Consider the following 21,027-nt stretch of genomic DNA (forward strand, 5'->3'; position numbering starts at 1 on the left):
GAGAAGCTGACAGTAACATAATAAATGAAAAGGGAGAGAAAAAAATGTTGCGAAAATAAACAAACTTATATACATACACAAATAAAACAGGAAACATTAGGAACTCTCATGAAAGACATTCACAAAACCTTTACAGAGTACTGATCTGAGGCTGCTTTGCTTTTATCAGGCTTCTTTCATACGTAAATTGGCTCCCTAGAAAATCTGTTTGTTTGTTTTTTTAAATGTAATCTCCTTAAGTGGCATGAGAGAGAAAATGAGTTTAAATTACAGGCAAAACAAGTTTGCAAAAGTAAACATTTTGTTTTTCAAATCCTCAGAATAGGTTTGTCGTTTTGAAGTTCTGTGAACTTCAGGAGGTTTGTCCTTGCCCACTTGAAATATTTACTTCCTCTTCCCGCTTGTGTCAACAGCAGTTCTGTTGACTAAGAAGGAAGCAGAAAAAGAACAAGAATACATGAACCAACCTAAATAAGAAACATGTTTCTCAACACTCATTTATGGTAAAAATCCAATTATCGTTCCTCAGGATGTCTGAACCATATGACAAAGCCCTTGGGAAGTAGTAGAGTGTCTTGATTTCAATTACAGCTCTTTCTAGGAATAAGAAGCTGTTCATCCTCAAAGTCAATCCAAATTTTTTTAACTAAATATTGTTTCTACTAGAACCATGAACCTATTTCTGTCTGCCTCTCGTTAGGATGCTATGAACTCTATGTGGAAATCCAACAGGAAGCACATACTGGAGCAGCGGTAACCCTCTTTGTTTGTAAAACCCCCATGGATTTGTAAGTCTAACCTTACATTTCTTTCTGCACCATCTCTGTACTTTGCACGTCCAACCCAGAGCTTTGTCCTTCTTTCTCTCTTTCCCCTTTCACAGCTTGCTTGTTGCTAGCACTCCCCTGTTAGTAGTTCTGTTTTAAAATTGTCTGTGGGGGAAAAAAAGCTTCTCTTGCTTACCCATAATTTGTTCCCTGACTCTCTGCTGTTAATAGACATATCACAGGCCTGTGATTAAGGTACTCGCCTCACATTTGCCAAAAACAAAGATGCTCATATCCTTGCTCCACCAAAGACATCCTGTGTGGCCTTGGATGAATCATGAAAGGCCTAATCACAAAGCATCTTTTGGTGCTAAACTCACAAATTCAGATCTTCAAAACCCTAGCTCCAGTGCTATTTGAGCCTATAACATCTAGGTTACCACCTTCAAAGTCTCTTGTTGCTGGGGTATGCGTACAACCACTCCAGCCCAGAGCATGTGTACAACTCCAACTGCTCAGCCACAAATAAATGTTTACCAGATCCCACACAGCACAAAACATTAAGGAGAGATGCATGGAATGGTGTTGCTTTTATACCCAGTATTCAGAGGGTGGTAACATTCCCCCATAGATGTGCTAAGCTTCACATTTTTTCCTGCCCAATTTAAGCCTTTCACCTTCCAGGAGATTTTCCCTAATTACCGCACTTTAGGATATTCTGAGGTAGGTCTTTTTCAGTCTCTCTTGTTTGTACAAAATAATGAAATGCTTATTGGAGCAACTGCTGTTCCCAGAGTGAGCATGCTAACAACCAAGCTAGAATAATTCACCCTCTGACCCTTCACGCATCTGAGTGCTTAGGAAAATCGCTACATGTAACACTATAGAGCTGTGATTTTCAGTTTTCAACTTGCAACCCTCCTCCAAAATTTTCCAGAAGACGTATGGATCCTTATATAGAGAATTTAAACCAACTGATAATAGGCTGGCTTCTGTTAGTTGCTTTTCATGGACCTCTTGGAAGTACTCCACAGACTCCCAAAGGTACACAGACCACAGGCTGAAACAGGCTGAAAAACACTGTTGCAAAGGAAAAAAGCACAAGTTTAATAACATTGGCCAATTCTCCTGTGGCCTTAAAACTGCTGCCTTCAAAATGCATGTTCTGCAAGCCTTAGCCCTCAGAAGATGAAATACGAGACACAATCTAGATGTTCACCTGCCAAGTGAAGAAAGTCCTTTCCCTTCCCAATGAGACATGAGTATTGGCACAGGAGGTCACTAAAACCAAGTGTTTGCTGTTGTGGTGATGTGGGTTCTAAAAAGACAGATGTGTGTGAAACAAGACCCTCCATTTCATAAGATCCCAGTGTACTACAAGAAAGTCACGTGGGAACTCTGACACAAGTGGAGACTGTTTTGATTTGCAAAAGACATGATTTGCTCCCCTTCCCTCTCCTTGCAAACAAAAAGGAAGGGAAAGAGACATATCCCCACCTGATACTGATGGAAAGCACATTTCAGCTAATCTGGAGGAATTTCTGAGCTACAGCTTATAGTAATAATATTACAGCTGCAATACTAGATTGTTAGAATCACTCTGAGATGTTCATGACTAGTAAGTGCTCAGCCTAAACACAGTGGAAAAAAATGCATTAACCAGGTCAACAAATTTGCAGATACTCTACCATCTTACTTCTCAAAGGAGCTAGAGAGGATTCTGCAGTTATAGTCACTTTATGCTCCCTTTAATCATTGGAGAGAACAAAGCACTTCCAGGTTTAGTTCATCTGAATTGTTTCAGAGGTCTTCCATAAGATGACATAGACCACACACTCCATGTTCCAATGAGCACTTCATTTGTTTTGTACAAACAATGACAGACTTACCTTCTCTATCCATGAACTATAAAGAAATTCACAGGGACTAGCCCAGTGCAGAGGACTACACTGTAAGCACTTCCCCTCGGACAAATGAAGCCCACCGCTCATGTTTAACAAGTGTTGGTTCAAATTTTTTGGTGGAATACCAAAAATGCAACGTCTTCAGCAAAGAAAACAGCAATTTCTGTAATCAACTTTGCAGACGCATTTTTATTTTCCTATTGGGAGCCTGGGATATTTATCTTTGGTCAATATTCTTGTCTGTATACATTTGAGTCACCAGAATAGGGGCTATGAGCCAAGTACCTCAAGGCCCTGGAGGCTGGGGTGCATAGCTGGACTATGTTTCCTGTGATGCACTGTGGCAGTTTGGCCACTGGGAAAGAAAAATCCAGTTACAACTTATCTGGAGCTGGAAAGTCCAGTAATCTGGGCTTAGCAAGGGGATTGGGAGAAAAATGCTGAAGAGCAGAGCCAGATGGCTGAGGAGCAGAAGCTGAGGTTATTTAAAAAGAAAGCCTCATAGAAGTAAGCAGGGAACTAAAGCAGCACAAGAACCCATTGACTGTGGTACTACCTAAACAAAATCCTGCTTCACATGAATTACTTCAGTACTTTGCCTTGGGCAAAAAATATAGGCATTTTAATCAATTACAGCGCATTTCTGCAGCACAAAGACTATTAAGGCCAGAGTTAAATTTTTGGTATGAGGCTAAAGCAGGAATACGATGAAAAATGTAGGTATTGCTGGACATTGCATTGCTGTCTTTTTCTACTGCGTTGGTTATGGTAGGTGTTTGCCAGTTGGCATCAAACAGAACAGTGGTCATGTGATTACCAGCCATAGCATTGTTGGTTGGGTTTCCTGACACATAACTCTGGAACAGCTTGCTCAACAGTCATCACAGTTACACTAGCTACGGAAGAAAGATATCCATGCACTCATAGTTTATCACTTTTTTCTACTTGAAGTACCATTTTTTCCCAAAAAATGTATTTTGAGAGTAAGTTCTTCCTTAGCTATATAACCATAGTATAGTGCAGGGTTAGAAGAATGAAAGCAGCATGCTGATGACCCTAACACAAACATAATGTAAAGTGTAAATGATCAGTTCTTTAGGGGAGGGAGCTCATCCTCCTCTTCTGGGTTTTTTTCAGCACCGACAATAGTGGGAACAAGAACAGTAACACATAGTAACAGAGATGGTGAACAATAAATTATAGCAGGGACTTAGAATCTTCCCGTCCATCTCAGATGCAAGTCCTTAAATTCCTCAGAGCTCCAGAAACATGACATCCAAAAAAGAGTCCGAGTATCTTTGTTGCCAGCTGCGGCTCTGGAAAACAGTCTTTGGGAACAGAATTGAAGATTAACAGCCTATCGCAAAAGACCAGGAAGCAAGGCTATGTTTTTAAATGCCAAAGAGAAAGAACCATATACAAAACATCAGAAAACAGAGAACTTTACAGCACTTTGAAATTAGATCTCAAAAGCTCAGTTTCAACAATAACCTGTCAGGCAATTTCAGCTGGCTTTTCAGTAGCCAAACCCAGGCAGTGACAGATTAATAGATTTTTAGGCTGTAAGGAATCATTGTGATAAGCAAATCACATCTCCATAACACAAGTACAGAAATTTTCCCTGACATCCCATAACCATCACAATGACATGTAGTTCACCTAGATCCCAGATACAATTTCAGTAATGCTATTTTGCAACTTTAAAAAGAAGGGCACAAATCTAATGAAGAGCAAGCTAGACCTACGCTAAAGCTGTTAAGTGTTCATAGAAATGCTATCTCTTCTCTGGAAAGGTATCTAGTACTGATATAAAAAGTCCAAATGACGGAGATGTAAACATCCTTAAGCAATGCTTTTGGAGTCATTTTCTCCTTTGGACTCTTGTATTCTTTGCCATGACTTCCCTGCTGCTATTTTTTATATACCTATTTGAATATTTCCTTAAAATTCTGATGTCAGGCTGTATACCTGGGAGCTAGATGTAGCAGCAAAACCCTCCTTGCTCTGTCTGCCCCCTTTCCTCATTCCTGCAAAAAGAAATATCCTTTTGTGTAAATTAAGAGTTGCTAGAAAAACAAATCTTTATGTTTTGACCATAGGTTTTATATTGATTTTTCCTTTGCTGGGTATCAAACAAACCCACTGTTTCTTTATAGATAAATTTTAGTTTTATTTCTTAAAGGTGGTTTGTGCCATCATGGTGTCCATGGCTATAGTTTGACAGGCATTCAAAGCAGGCACTGCCACTGTAAAGAAGCAATATGTTCACAACCAGCTCCCCAGCCACCCACTTGTGCCTCTGCAGGAAGCGCTTGTGCAGCCTTGCAGCAAATCAGATCAGGTAATGGTGCTGGCTGAAAACGGGATAGCCAAGCAGGCTTATTAACCCAAACCTAATATCCAAACTCAGTCATGTACACGTTTTTTCAGTCTGATCAGTTCACTACCTCTCTGTGTAAACGTTTGTGCCAGGAACACTGCAAGAGCAGCAATGGGCAGGCAGCCTGCAATGAGCATAGAGAGAAAGGGGCACTGCATTTTTCAGTGGACAGCTTAAAGGTTCATCAAAATAAGTGTGTGTGTGTGTGTGTGTGTGTGTGTGTGCGCGTGTGCACACGTGTGTATGCGCGTGTGTGCAGTCTTTGCTGTTCACTCCCTCTGCCTGTATCGCTGTTAAAATTGTCAGGCATTTTACCAAAACTGACAGCAGTGTTGCAGACTCAAACACATCAAGTTCCTGCCGCTTACATAGGCATAGGAAGAGGGGAGAGACCCAAGCTAGAAACTCCTCAGACAAAAAAAGCTACAGTATGAGCTCACCACTCATCAGCCACCAGAGAATCCACATAGGCAACCACTTTGGAGACATCGATGTTATTAGACACCAGAGACTCCACACTGGAGCGGCACAGGAAGTTTGGCTTCACAAGTTCCACTGCTCACTGAGCAACTTGTTAGATTTACTAGCTTTTATTCAACTGGTTTGGGTCTCCAAAGAATCTACAGTGCTGACTGTACAAGAACAACTCACTCGGGCAATGGCAAGATATCAGAAGGAAAAGAAGCAGAACTGCAATCAAAACAGTTAAGGCAACTTTTTGATCCAGGAACTGAAAAACAAAACAAAGCAAAACAAAAAGACCGAAAGACTTAAAACTAAGAATCAACATGCAGGAAGAGAAACACTTCCCAATCGCGCACACACACACCAGCACGCATGCACACACATCCTGTCCCCCATCTCAGAAGGCTTGGTCCTAGGGGGCTTGCAAAAACATTAATACCCTATTCAGTGCTGGGATGAGTTTCACCATCATGTGAACTTTCAAATTCAAAGCAAAGAGTGACCAGTCTTAGAGCCAGACAACCACTGTGCAAAGAGCTTTTCACCTGGAATAAAACTAGTGGCAAGGGTTTATTAGCCTTCATGACCATTCTGTGCACCAATTGGAGCAAAGGAAGCCCTGTCTGAGGAGAAACAGAGGTCATAAAAAAATGTCATGTGCTCTTCTCTGTAAACACACACTATGAGTTTGACTCAAAAAGTAGGGAAAGAGGCAAGACCTTCTGCAAAAGACGGGGGAAGCCTTGATTTTTATTGCTTCTACTAAAAGCCAGTTTCACTCAGTCTAGTTTTCTTTAGGCTTGTTTCATTTTATCCTGCAGAGGTCGGTCTTGCCTGCAACAGTTTGCAAAGGAGAAAGCCCTGAGATCTGCAAACAGCAGGTCTACTCCACCTTCCTAGAGCAGTTCAGAATCAGAATTGGGGAAGCTGTCCTCCTAAAGGGAGCTTTGTGTGAGTTCCTCTATGCAAAAGAGATGCGCTGTTTTACAGGAATTGAAGTTCCAAACATAGTGATCATGACCCTCCTAAATTACGTCCTCTATCTCAAGAAAAGCAAAGAGCAAAGGATAAGTCTTATTTCCCCTGTGACTCCTGCAGTTGGAGAATAAACTAGTCACAGCTGATGAGTTTTGATCCAAAGACACTGAATCAAGGCTTTTTATAGCCCCTTTAAGCCCAACATTTGCAGTTGGGCAAGACAGGGCACTAGCAAGCCCCTAATGCAATCAGTTTTTCTCCCCTTGTAACGAGCACATATTCTGTTGGTCCACATTCGGATGCAGCCTTCCTCCTGAAGTTATGCCAGAACGCGATCTCAGAGGCTACAGCATGCTTGGAATCCTGCTCTAACTGTGCAAGCCTCAGATAATATGACTGTAAACATCTTTTTGTGACATGGCACCCCTTGGCTATACTGCACAAGATGGTCTATCATCCTTCAGGAGGAGAATAAACAGCCAAGCCCCAAAGCAAAGAAAAACTGTAATTTCGCTTATTTATACTAAACAAGATTTGACATATCAAGTGCTAAAAGCTCCTTGCCTCTGCACTGAGGGGGTTTTCTTATCCCCTTTAAGCCACTGAAATATGAGCTGAGTGGCAGCTCTCTGCTAAGCTGGTTTTGAAGGTGATTTCACTAACGTTTTCCAAACCAGTTCAGTTTTCCCACCATCTCAAGACCAATCCCCAGCTAGAAGCATTTAGTGTGGCAGCTGCTTCCTGAGGCATTTGGCCTTGTGAATGCATTCCTTTGGGACTAGGAGAAGCATTTAAAGGAAGCTAGAGGTAGTTCATTTTTCAGCATTTTCTGGCCAGCCTCTATTCGTCATCTGTAGCCCTGTCAGTAGAGAAAGTTTGATTAGAAGTTAAGAGAAAACCCTGTCAGCTTAAGTAACCTGGAAGGAAGTAGGGGCTCCAGAACAGAGATGGATCTCCAACTTGCATTGGCACGGGGGCCAGTTAAGTCAGGAAACTCATTTTCTTGAGACCAAGAACAAACAGAGCTGATACAGTAGAAGTACAACCCCGTTGCTGACAGAGAAGGGACAAGCGTCTGCCCTTTTTAGTAGGAAGATTTAGAATTCACGAGTAGGAATGAAGGTTCACCTGAGGAAACGAGGGATTTGTCTGGAAGTCAATAGGGTCCTTTACTCTGCCTTGCACGTTCCTAGCTATTGCTTCATGTTGTCATCTGTGGGTTTGGATGAGCAGCTAATATCAGCTGGCCCACTTTAACCACCAGCTAGAGAAGAAAATCTTCAAATCAAGCTGTAGAAATGTGTACTACGGTAAACGTGGATGTAGGGGAGCTGACTCCTACCTAAGTCTTCTACAGGCAGGATTTCCTTATAACGTCTCAGTACTTCCCAGGTGAAATCACTGAATCCCTGCTGGGGGTCACATACAGGATGGATCACAGAGAAGTGGATTTTTGTCCACAACGATTATGTCTCATTCTCCTTGTCTGGCAAATGTATACTCTCACCTCTATTTGTCACCTTTCCTGCTCTTACACTTGTAAATGCTCCCCACAAGTTAAAAATATTTCTGAAGTGACTAGTCAAACATATGAAACAGATGCATGATTGCATCTTGGGATGAATTAATTCTGTCTATGTGTGAGCAAGAGAATAAGCATGTGCGTAGATCAGGGAATATATTGGACTGAGCACAGCAGCTGATTTTTAAATCTCTAGATCTTGGTCACTGTTTCTTTGTGTCCCTTTTTTTCCCTCCATCTAAACACACTGGATCAAACAAGCACGTTTTAGGAGGTAATCACTTGAGTATCTCATTTTAATTTAAACCAAACTACCTTAAAATACATGCAAAATGTATCCAACACTTAATTTCTGTTTTTCTCTCATTTGAAGTATAACCTAAAAACAGCCAAGCTGGCAGGACTTTTCCTCTAAGCTAGTATGGCAAGGAGCTGGCTCTGTAGGCCTGCTTTCAGATCAGTTCTTGTAACCCTCACTATCAGCAGGCAGTACAAATGCTTACTGGAATTTGTAAGTGTAAATTAGGCTACCACATACCTTGTGGTGGACATTCACATGCCAAGATGCGGGGTCCCTCAGTACAGTTTGAACAACTGTTCTTTGTTTAAGAGTTTGACAACCCGGCCCTATGTCTCAGGTGCCAGGGCTACGGCAGGTTTTATGGCTAGGCTCAGATCTTCTCAATTACATAGATCATCCTGTATTGAGAGAGACAGTTGGACACTGCTCTTTTGAGAACGCAAGCAACACTCATGTAACTAAATCCTCACTTCTGAAAATCTGCATTACATTTCCACATCCTCCATAGCCAGTACTTCCTGATAGAAATATTAACACAGCAGCCAACAAAGTTATAATTAATAGCAAAAGGCATGGCTAGTGAAGGAGGCTCTGCATAACAATATGATCATCTAGGAACCTGGAAGAGACCTCTGGATCACTGAATCTAATTTGCATTACAATAAACAAACATGTCATCATCTCTTTCACAAATTTAAAGTTAGATGCTTTGGACAACAGCCGCTGGCCACTTTTCTTTACTATGGAATACGGCTTCTTTCACATCACCTGCTCTGTTACCTTTATCAGGACAAATGTTAAAATAAATGGTAGCCTGTGTGCAAGGTATTGGTTTGGCATTCAGGAAAATTCTTTGATTACCAGACTCTCATGCAGCCTTGGGCATGGGAAGCCTAGATCCTTCTGATACAGTTTATTCACTTATGTCAATGGAAATGCTAAACTATTCTGAGGTCATTTCGGCGATTGTGATTTTTAGCTATAGTATGCCTGTTTGTTTTAACTGTGACCTGTTCCATGGAAAGATTGTGAGGATGGATGGATGTTTTGACACATTTGATGTATGTATGTTTTGCTCATAAGTTACACTGATGAGGCCAGGACAAACAAATATCTAGAAAAGTAACAATGGCCATACTGAACAGGAAAGATTTGGTCCTCTTTGTTTATACTGTTTCTTCTGCATTCCGTGTTATAACGAAGATGTGAAGGGGCCAAATCCAGCCTATTTTCTAATCCGCTTATTATATACATGAGTAAAAGTATCCAGACTCGTGCAATCTAAAATTATACATTAACGGTCTTGTAAAAGTTCAGCCCTTCTACTTTTCTAAGGAGCCTGCAAAAAGAAACAGCTACAGAGTCAGTTTCAGGTATAACAGATTTTTCTTTTAGGCTTGAACAATAAAAGAGTTGGTGGTCTCTAATGCTACTGCCTTTAAAACATTCCAGGGTTTTATTAGGATAACGCATAAGTCTGGAAAGTCCCAATCTAACAGCAGCAGCAGCTTTTGTTCAGAGAACACAAGTTTCTTCTTGTACAATGTTGGACTCAAGGGTGTCTAAACTATGAATGGGTGGCTAAGGGCGTAACAGGCAACAGGTTTTAGACTTTTATGAGGGGAGGGAGAAAGGCAGCCCCACACTGTGGTGCTAATGTATAAATACTACCTGAAACATTAAAGGATTTCATCCAGCTCCTGTTATAGATGGTCAGATCCTCAATGGGTATAATATAAGGAAGCTCCATTGGTCTCCAGGGAGCTGTGCTGATTTACGCTCCCAGATCTGGTTGTGTATCTACACGCCATATGCTGTCCTTGAGCAACTGCAGGATATGTAGATTTCTTCAGGGAACTTCTTTACGAAATCACATTCAAATTAACGTGGTTTCTGAAGAGCAAGAAACATACCTGTGCAGAACTAAAAGATAACTGCTGAAATACACCTAGTCAATTGTTCCATTGCAAATGAACAAATTGTTCCTTTTCTCTCTAAAATGCCTGGGAGATAATGCCATGGCTCACTGTTTTTACAAAATCGCATTTCTTCTTAGTTTATTATTGCTGACTGACTTCATGAGCTAACTTTTCAGTGGAGCCCATGTGACTTTATTTACATATGTGCCAATAATATTAATAGAAGTTGCAATGACTCATCACCGCACATTGCTAAAAATCTTCCCTCATCTCATCTTTGCAGTAAGATTTCTGTTCCTCGTGAATTTCCCCAGCTCACCTTGCTAGAAGTTCAGACATCCTCACTCTCTTGCAAAGAAAGGTTCCAGCACTCAGCCTGCCATCACAGTGAACAGACCTGCAGAAACTTCACTTTTTTGGAAGTGCCACTGTAAACTATAATCCCATGTAGGAGTCAAATCACAGCTAACCTCCTGGCAGAGAACAGCTGATTACTTGTTTCATGATGCTCTAAAATCACACTCTCATACAAGCAACAAGAACATATAATTCAAATTTAAAACTCCTTCACAGTATCGTGACATTTGTATAAAACGCAGCATATCCCATGAGGCTGGTGCTGGCTGGACTATTACGTACTAGAGATGGATAATCTAAGTTGTTTATTAATAAAATTTTTCTTTTTCTCCTTTCTGCTCTTTCGCATAGCTCTCATATCTTTGTTTTTCCCTCTCTTCATGCCTTCCTCCTTCTCAATCCCACTTGATTTTTCTCCCTGTTCTTATTCTTATGGCCTCACCTTAACAAAACACAAATCCAGCCACAACCAAATTGGACCTGATAATCTTACAGTATTAGCGTACAAACATGATTAAGCAAAATGGTCAACAATATGTAAAACACCTGGAGATAAGCTGGCAACATGATTCAAAGTGCTTATGGCAGGCTTTTCAAAACTGCTCTGCACTGGCCCAACACATTTCCCAAACGGAGCTTTCAAAAAATCCCACTGTAACACTTTAAACTCCGGAACTAAAGTTCAGAAATGATTCCTAGAGGATACTGTGTTCCCTTGAAAAACATAACCAATGGTGGTTTTAGGCCACTGTCCAGATAGTGAGGTTTTATAGATGACTATAACGTGTTCACAATTTAGACTATCTGTCAGTCTGTCCAAGTGAAAGATAGAACTGGAATAGCAGAGGTGTTTTGGATAAAACTGTCATGACTGTCATATTTTAGATATGCACCCATGTGAGCAGCTATTTCAGTGCCCTCTTTTTAGTTAAGTATCTGCAGGTAACCTTAGAGGGTAAGAGCAGTGTTTCACAAGTGAGTTTGGCAAGGATTACTTGATTAGAGCTAATAAATCTAAAGCTAATAATTACAGATGTACAATACCTCAATAATCAGATTTCTTGCTGATATTGCTGTTCACAGAACATTTCAGTCACTTTTTAGTTCCTTGTAGAAAGGGAGCAAATGAAACAGTCCCAGTCCCAAAGAACTGGCATTTATGTCAGACCAAAACATCCATTGTTTCCACTTCTGAGGTGAGGAAAAGGGACAGATGAGGGCCTGAATTTTTAGCACAGAACAGGAGGAAAGAAGGACTGTAAGTGCTGTAGTCCAGGGCCATCACAGGGCACAGCCATGGAGCCTAGGAGAGTGTAAGCAACTTCCCCCAAGAGCTCACAGGTCACATCACAGAGCTGAACTGAACTGAACTCAAGTCTTTCAAGTCCCAAGCCAGTGCTTTAACCATCCTTCCACTTAGGCAGCTTTACCCAGGTAGCCTCAGAGGTCCAAATTCTGCCCTGGGGTATGTGTTGGCCTCATTAGCTTACTTTAAATAAGAGCTGTGAGCAAAACTTGGCCCACAGCAAGCAAGATTTATGGACTGAAAATGCCACATACTTTGCTTTTTATTCACTGAGAAAAAAAAAGCCTGAAACAAGCTGAGCAAAGTAAATGAATCAAGACTGCATATTTTTCATTCTGCAAACAAGAAAATACATACATGTGAACATAAAAAACACAGGTGCTCAAATACTGCAGACGCCTCCTAAATCTGCTACAAAGCACCAATGGCTACGTTATACCTGCCTCCAGACAGATACGTAAATTACTTTTTTTGAGAGAGAGAGGTGAAAAATTCTCTTAAATATAGGGTTTTTTTCCCCTCTCATTTTTTCCCCCAGAGTTCCCTGGCCCATTCACTTATGTGAATTCTGTATAGGTGCCATGCTCTTTGAACATAAACTGCACAACAGCTTATTCTCAACAGGAAAAGGTAAGGCTTTGGTTATGCTGCATTCCTAATATTTTTTGCAATTTATAGAAAACTCTCATAAACACAGTACAACACAGTAAGCTTTCTCTGCTAATATGCTGTCTAGACTGCTTAAAATACGAGTTCTCCTTGCCTACCACGTATCACGGCTTAAACTTTTGACCTTGTTTCTTTTTCCTTTGACCACTTCATAAGCTTTGACCCTTTTCAAGTATTTAATAGCCAAATGACATGTCACCCAAGCTGCTGGGGATATAAGACCAGGCACTCTTAAAATCTCTCCTTCATTATGAAGTTGAGAAAACTGACTACAGTTTAGCATAAAAAGTCAGCAAACATCTGCAGCCTTAATGGAGCATCCAACATAGCGCACCAGCCTAGGCTGGGCGAGATTGATACATTATAGAAGTGACAGCAGACAATCCTGTAACACCATCACATACGTGCTAGAAGGGGCAGAGGGTTCCTCATGGAACCATACAAACACTGGGGCATTGCTGATGCATGCCTTTGATTTCTGTTTATGGCCCCCAAGTTGAGTGATCTGTCTTGTTGGCACCAACCTGACTATTTTTAAATGATGTAGCAGCTGGCTCAACACATACTTCAAAGATTTATGTTCGTGTTGCAAAGCCCTCTTACTGAAAGGGAAACTCTGGAGTAGCTTCTGCTAGTTTATCCCATTCGTAGATATGGTCTGCATACTTCATCCTAGGCCATCACAGCACACATTTTAACAACTACAATGAAGCAGTGAGATACATAAGGGAAAGCAAATACGGAACAACAAAGGCAGCATTAAAACAGTTGAGGGTTAATAAACCTTGAAATTCCTGAAGTACAGGGTGTAATTCTGGAGTTCTCATGCCACAGAGTCAGACAGAAATCTCACTGGACATAAAGAGCAAGAGTTTGGCCCTTCCTATGAAGTCCAACAAAGAAACGGAGCTAATTCCCATACTTGCAGAAGTATATGAATAGACACATACCTGTGTGGACTTAGATGTGCTCATACTTCAGTAACAGAGCAAAACAGCAATACTGCAGTCCCCCATATGCTGATTACATAATCAGGTAGCAGTTTAGGGACAACACCCAGGTCTGCTGCAGAGCCACGGACATTTTAGCTAAGCTTTCCACATGCTAGCGCTAATACTTAGTAAGGAGGCCCTGCCACAAAGACACTTAGAATCATACTTGCCCTAGGATGACTCCCATTACAATTAGCCTGAGCGAAATCTTGTGCTTAGTTGTTGCTTCAAAAGTGGCCAGTCAGCCTTGGCTGTCACAGAGGTCTAGAAATCCAAACGTCCAAAAGGAAGTATTTTTCTCTAATCATTAGAAAAATATACATAATTCCTGGCACTGTTTTACTAGCTAACACAAGGTGGACACTTGTATGAAATACAGTAAAGAGCTAAACTGTGTATAGGCTGATTCCTTAGTCTATCTACATACACAAAAGTTCACGTGTAAACCAGGATCTTATTCTTACATGGATAACGGAGCTTCACTTTTGCTTTGGAGAGAGAGTCAAGGAACTGTGTCTCAGCTGTGTCCCAAGAAACACAGAGGAATGAGTGGGAGACCTGGAAAAGCATTAACAGCATCCCTACGCTAACACAGCAACCGCCTCAGTACAGCCTGCACGTTTGGGCCCGTGGGACAGGATAGACACTTACCAAACAAGCTGGAGATGTGAATCCCATCATAAAAGATCCATGTTTGGGGGTTTTTTTTGGTCTGTTTCCATTAAGTATCACAAACTGCTCTGAATCTATCATAGCTCTGATGCTACAGGAGAGGACCTCTCTGTGCTGACAACCTGGAAGAAGAAGAACCATTGTTGAGTCCACCTGGTTCATATATTTATTAGCTTCCCTTCAGCTGCATCAGTTAAAAGCCAGTTTTAACGTAAGGTCACAAAACGTGGTTACCTTGACTTGGAGATCAAAAACTGGCCACTTAGGCAAAATCAAGACAACCTTCTTCCTCCCCATGTTACTGCACCGCTGAGCTTGTAATACTGAACTGAAGAGAGCTGCAGGCTCTGAGGCACGTTCCAGCGTCCGAAAGAGTTCGAGCCGAGGCACAGGTACGACGTGCAGCCCATCTTATTTCTGACTCGCCCCAGCAGGTGTATGCAAGGTTATAAGCTCTCCGCCCCGTTCACTGAGAGGAGATGGCAGCCTGCTGGAGCCGGCTCTCCAGCACCTCCTGGTTCCCCCACCCCGGATCGCACACCCGCCCCCAAATCAGTCCTCTGCTGCACTACACCCCCCGCACCCTGCACCCCCCCAGTCCCATCAATTTCGTGTACGGGGAGATTTGCCCCCTGAGCCCCGCCGGGGCGGCGCAGGCAGAGGCAGCGGGCTGGGGGTTTCGGCGAGGCCCCTGGACAGCCAGGCTTCGCGCCCACCACCATGAGGCGGCGCACCCTCACAGAGCGGTTCTTCCCTACCGCCGGCTCGGATTGGCTGCTCTGACCCCCTGGAGGCGGGCCTGTGGGTCAGGCGGCCAATCAGATGAGCTGTTCTGTGCTTTTCCTGCCGCTGTGGCGCAGGCAGTGTCTCCTCATGGCGGGCTGTTCCTGCCCCAGGGACCTGGCTGTGCTGGGAGGCCTGAAGCGCCCCCCAGCACCGGGGGTGGAAAACAGCGGGGAGAGGTTATGACTTCGAACATCCCGTTCAATCATGTCACGGCTGAAAAGCTGCCGTTAGATGAACTGGCAGAGCTGCCTACACAGAGGAGAAGGGCCCCTAGACGTGCTTAGGAGCAAGCCCTGGGTAGCCAGGGGTCTCCTCAGGGGTCTCCTGTTTGCTGCTGAGCGCTGTCCTCGCCGAAACCCCGAGCTAGACGAGCCGGAGAAGGACGTATTGCTCTTTCTCTCCCTTAACCTTTTTGTTTTGTTAACCCTGGCAGCAGAGTTTGTTACCTGCTGGGCCACAGCGGGGAGGGAGGGAAGCACCAGCAGGTGAGGAAACAGGCAAAGGACAACTGCGGAAAATACTGAGGAGTCAATGCTTTAATCACTGTCTGAGGAAAGAGGGCGCTTTAAAGTCAGCCTCCTCCCCCACCTCCAAATTAGCACTGCGTTCCTTTGCTCCTCAGTGAAGCTGTCTTTGCTTCACTCTGTATTTCTGAAAAGCCAAGTTCTGCAAGGGAGGAAAAAATTTCACCTTATTGCAAGGTTCTGAGTGGAGACTTGAGCCCACGTTGTCCGAAGCTGTTGACCAGGCACATCAGGCTATTCATAAAATTCCTTCGGCACTAAATGCTGCCATGAAGGTAGCACTGTAACTACATCTAATTTTGCTTCCTCAGCTGCTCTGTAGCCGTTTCCTGTGCTGTCTGGTTTACCATCCTAAAAAAAAAATCACTTTTAAAAGAGAAATTTCATAAACACGTCCAAAATTAACCGGTGTTCAAACACTTAGATTATGGAAGACGTTTAACAGTATAAAAATTAAAACCACGGGGAACGTATACTAGTGGATTTTTTCTCTCTCTCCCATTCTCATCATAAGGTTGATACTGGACCCAGCTGGACATTCTGGAGAATTCCTCACCCAAGCAATCTCCACGGTTTCTTAGGCACCTATAGTAATATCACAGATCAGCATTATTGGGTGGTATGTACCAGAAAGTCTGAAGTGTAACCATATCCAGCTGTATTCTTTTTCCAGGCTCTTCCCCTACTCCAAAAGCATTTCCATTTACTCACAGGCGGTTTCTGTTAGCAGGACGGAGAGATTCTTATGTACACTGCCAAGCCCTGAGTTTGCCGGTCCACAGCCTTCTTGCCTTCATTATTACCTAATTAGTATTTGTTCTCTTCTAGAACTGTTCACATCTCACTGTTCTAATGGCAAAGCTTTAGCTTCTAGTCTTTGACAATACAAGCAAATAACTCTTCAGTTTCTGCTCTTCCCTGGCCATAGTCTATGTCAGGCTTTTCCTGCGGTGGAAAGGGAAATGCAGTTCCTCTCCTTTCTCGTGAACTGTTTTTATTTTGGGGGGGGAGAGTGGTGGGGGAAAGGGCTCTCCCCAATACAGGGGCCTTTTTTTCCTTTTACAGTTTAGGAGGTTCCACATCAGAGAAGCCGAACAAGTGATAACTCTTCATTCTAGTATCAGCAGTTCAGGAGGCCTTCTTCCTTTCTGCCTAAAAAGCCATTTAGCTCCTTCTGCTCAGTAGCCTATGGACTGGGTAGACACCTAGCCCATCACACTTAGGCAGTGCTGGCCCCTCACTCCAGGGGCCAGGAGGCTGGAACATGCTCCTCCTTGGCTTTATTTCCAAAATAGATAGTCTTCTGGTCACATAATGTTAGAGCTGAAAAATCAGGAAATGGCAGTTGCTTGGAACGGGTAGTAAAGTGAACAGAAAATGAACTCCATCCAAACTGCAAAGGCCAAAGAGTAATTCCATAAAACCCAAGCTAAACATACATTTATATGCACATACACATACCTATACATGTACATATATATATATATACACATATATCATCCATATGTCTCTCTTGGCTTCATTCAGGTCTAAGCCAAAGGCCATCTAATCTATGTCAGGTACTGTGACTGGCATCCCTGTGATACTTCAGTGCCTCACTGTAATGTTTTTTAGGAAACATCAGCCAAAAGCCATTGAGGACAATAAGAATCTTTCCATCTGCCCTATTTGGTTTCAGATCAGGCCCTGAATTCCCATTTTAGGCTAAAACCCATTTGCTGTCCTCTCTCCTTTTACTCTAATTTTCCCATGTCTGCCAGAGGTCCCTGCGTTTCTTACAGCATCTGGTAGAAGTTTTTATGTATCTGTATCTTAGCGCTGGATTAGACACATGACTTTTAAATTGCTTACAATATTCTAACATCTTTCAACCTACTTCTAAATCCCACAGATGGGTCAAATTATCTGCTAGGATCTGCTCAGTGGGCCTTAGTCTAGTATTTTCTTGTCTCAAAATGTGCAAGACGATTATGTGAAAAGAAGGTCCTCTTACCTCAACTGAGATTTATGGTGTTGAGCTGAGGAGATAACTTTAGCTAAACATTTTGTCGGCATGTAGCAAATCAAACATGAATAAGAAATTGATATTCTCTATGCGTCTTCTTGGCGTTCTTGTATCCATTTATATTTGTACTGCTTAAAAGCTAACATTGTTTGCAGTGATACAAGTTTTAGGCATGCATTGAATAAGCACTCACCATAATATTGATACATTTGTAATGGTCTTCATATGGACAATTCTAGCAAGTTCAATGATTGACTAAGATTTTGTTTGGGTATTCACGTCTGAACCAGAAGCTCTCCAGAGGCTCATTTGCTTGTTTGATAAATCAAAAAAGAACACATTTTTATACAAGTATTTTAATACAGGAAATATGAGTCTAGTCAGTATCTTTCCAAGTACATGTGTCTGAGTGGTTTTTGATGTGAAATGCTGCTTAATGTCTTTTAAAGTACTATTTAAACAACTTCACATGAGCAACTACCAATCAGTATGTCTCCCATTTTCTAACACTGAAAGACCAATGCTAAATAAATACTTTTTAGAATCACATATAATGAATAAAACAGAAACAAAGTAGGAGAGAAAAAAACCAGCAACGAGGCATTGTTTAGAATATGTATTACCTAAAAATGTAAATGCTCTCTCCAAGTTTGGCTCCCCAATATAAAAGAAATGATATGAAATTGGGCAATTACAGACCTTTCACTGAGGTATGTCTCAGCCTGCTGCATTTTGTGAGGGCTGGCAGGAATGGCACGGGGAGCACTGAGCAGCATTCGGGCAGGCCAGAAGCAACTGATTTATGACATAAAGAGGGGTGTAGCCAGAGAATAACTTCAGTTCCTAGTAAATGCATCTGGAAATAAGCTGTAAAGAAATGATAGATTGATAGCACAGAGCAGGCCCCCAGGAAATGGTGGGGTTTGAAAGCTCCTGTTTAACTCTCGTTTGCAGGGAACAAGCAGAGGGAGTGGGGGCCTTTCCCAGAAACCATATTTTTATATCGTAAAATTTAGAGCAATTCAGATGAGAACAGAGGAAATGGAAGGCAATGCTGGTTGCCAAACATAGACTAGCAATGTTTGCAGAGTGTTCCTTTCAGAAAAATAAAATCTAAGCCTTTTGGTAGTATGGCTCATCAGGAGGATTTCTGAACAAGGGTCCAATGCTATCGTATGTGGGGTGGGAAGTCTGGTCTATAATCTACTACTAAACTAAGCCACATGAATGGGAGTGGTCACTTAATGTTTTGACTGTCCTTTTTTTTTCCACCAAAATGCCAATCAAAGCCTGGAGAAAATGAATGACAGGCACTTAAGCAGCTTGAGCTGTTTGACCCACCAAAATCAACGAAACAAAAGACTGAGAAGTGACTTAATGACATCGTGTAAGTCTCTCCATAGAAATACCCAGCCTAAAAGCTTATCTAATCTAGCAAGGAATGGCATCACAAAAACCAATAGGTGGAAGCAAGAGTTTAAACTCGTGGAGGAAAATATTGAACAGAGGGAGTACTTAGTTGCAGGGACCTGTCACCAAGGAAAGTGAGGCTTTCTGTCTCTTCATGTGTGCAAATCAGGACAAGATGCCGTTCTGGAAAAGAGGTTTCAAGCAAAACCCAGTTTAGGCTTGTGCCAAACTCAAATTACTGGTCTCAGTAGAGAGTTACTCTTGGTAAGTGGATTACTCTTTGCTAAATTAGACTAGCTAATCTAATGGTCCGTTCTGACCCTAAATTGTCTCAATCTATAAATCTTTATGTACCCACTTCAATAAGTGTAGATATGAATGGTAATGTTAATTTAACACGCCTGTCGAGATTTGCGTTAGTGTATCATTTCTGGGTTAGAAATGCCCTCAATCCAGTTTACTTAAGCATGTATTCAAGTTCCACTAAAGCCACCAGGACCTAATCTCGTGCCCTAATGTGCATTCCTGAAGCACATTGCAAATAATCAAGATATCCATATAAAGGGAAAAATATAACTTTTGGTAATATAGCATCCACATTTTCCTTCTTTCTTTTCCAGCGTTCTTAGTGTTTATGTTTATTATTTTAAAGCCTCTCTCTTCCTAAACACAGGTGGTTCCAAAATAAGAAAAAAAATGCATAATGACATTGATGCTAATTGCATTACATGTGGGGCCAATAGCACTACCTATTATTACAAAAGCTCAACATTTCCCTTAGTAATGTTCTGATTTTGACTGCTTATAACTTATAAAAATGCAATTATATGCACTGAGATTTTCCACGTATTCTAGAAGCCTCAGGCTGAATGTTTGGGGATTTTTAAAAGGGCCATTATGGATGCCTGTTGGGGCTGAAAAGGGCTTTCTCTGCAATCGTTGCTCTGCCATCTGGGTGTGAGGACATGGGCACTGAAAAGAGGCCCCTGCATTTCTGTGGCATCTTCTCTTCCCATATGCTCGAGCAGCACAAAGAAGGGAACAGCCTTATTCAAATGTGGAAGGGCCAAATGCTGCTCTAGGCAAGGGCAGGGGAAAGGAGAAGTGTGAGTTAGTTGTGTGAAAAGGATGTGCTTGTGTAATTAGACTGTATTGTAAAGAACAATAGGGCCAAGTTAAGATTGCAGAGGCAGCTTCGGTTCGGGTAGTTTCGGAGTTTTGTGGACCTGATTTTTGCAACCCTGCTAATGTTCCTTCACTGTAGTTTTATATGAGACGTGTAATGCCTCAGTGCCACCTGTATGAAGTAACTGCAAGTCCCCAACGCGGTATCATTGTGCTATGCCTAGGATATAGCTATCTCTCCGTGGCAGATAAACAGCTGACTTACCTCTCATTTTGCTTTACTTTTTCCTTCTCTCTCCCTCTCCCTCTGGCAGTTTCTGGTCCTGTGTTAGCATGCTCCCCTTTGTGCCTGTGTCCCCTTTTTCTTCCTGTCTCCTTTGGACTGTGTCGCTGTATCTTCCATGTGTATCTGACAACTCTTCCCACGCACCTCACAAGGGCAAATAGCCCCTTTCCAGTTGCTTTCCAGCTCTGTGGTTCAGTCTCCCTGCTCACTTCTCTCATTTCAACCTTTCCTTTTTGCTTTCCTTTTCTGTTCCTCTTTAGCTCTTTTCTAATTAGCAGTATTTTCTCTAGTTCCCATCTCCTGGTTCCCTGCTCTATTTTCCTTTATTTTGCAGGCCCCTGTTCTCTCCTTCAGCATCCCCTCACTTCCAGCAGTCTTGCCTGCCACTGCGGTTCCCTTTATTGCCCCGCTGCCACACCTTTCTTCACTTTTCCTTCCGTGTTCCTTTCCATTCTTTTTTCCTTTCTCACCTTGCTTGCCATTTCACGAATCCCTTGTCTTCTCTGTTGCTTCCCACTCCCTTTACCAGCATCTCCTCCCACCAGCATACCTGTGCAATGCAGTCTGCCTCTCACTGAGCACACACAACATGTGTTCACAGGAAGAATGGTAAGCCTTTCAGGAGGGGAGGCAGTAAGTGCATTTGACTTGCATTTTGT

General features: G+C 42.3%; 1 protein-coding gene across 1 annotated transcript in view; it reads right to left on the reverse strand.

Moving 5' to 3' along the window:
• Window positions 1-14,328, reverse strand: part of PRKCH (protein kinase C eta) — a 167,380-nt gene extending 153,052 nt beyond the window's left edge. The window contains exon 1 of the mRNA XM_068947359.1: window positions 14,212-14,328. Coding sequence (XP_068803460.1) covers window positions 14,212-14,313 — 102 coding nt within the window. The 5' untranslated portion in view covers window positions 14,314-14,328. The remainder of the gene's footprint in view (window positions 1-14,211) is intronic.
• Between the last annotated feature and the right edge of the window lie 6,699 nt (window positions 14,329-21,027).

The sequence above is a fragment of the Struthio camelus genome, chromosome 5 (genome assembly GCF_040807025.1).
Source record: "Struthio camelus isolate bStrCam1 chromosome 5, bStrCam1.hap1, whole genome shotgun sequence".
In the NCBI taxonomy this organism is placed as follows: Eukaryota; Metazoa; Chordata; class Aves; order Struthioniformes; family Struthionidae; genus Struthio; species Struthio camelus.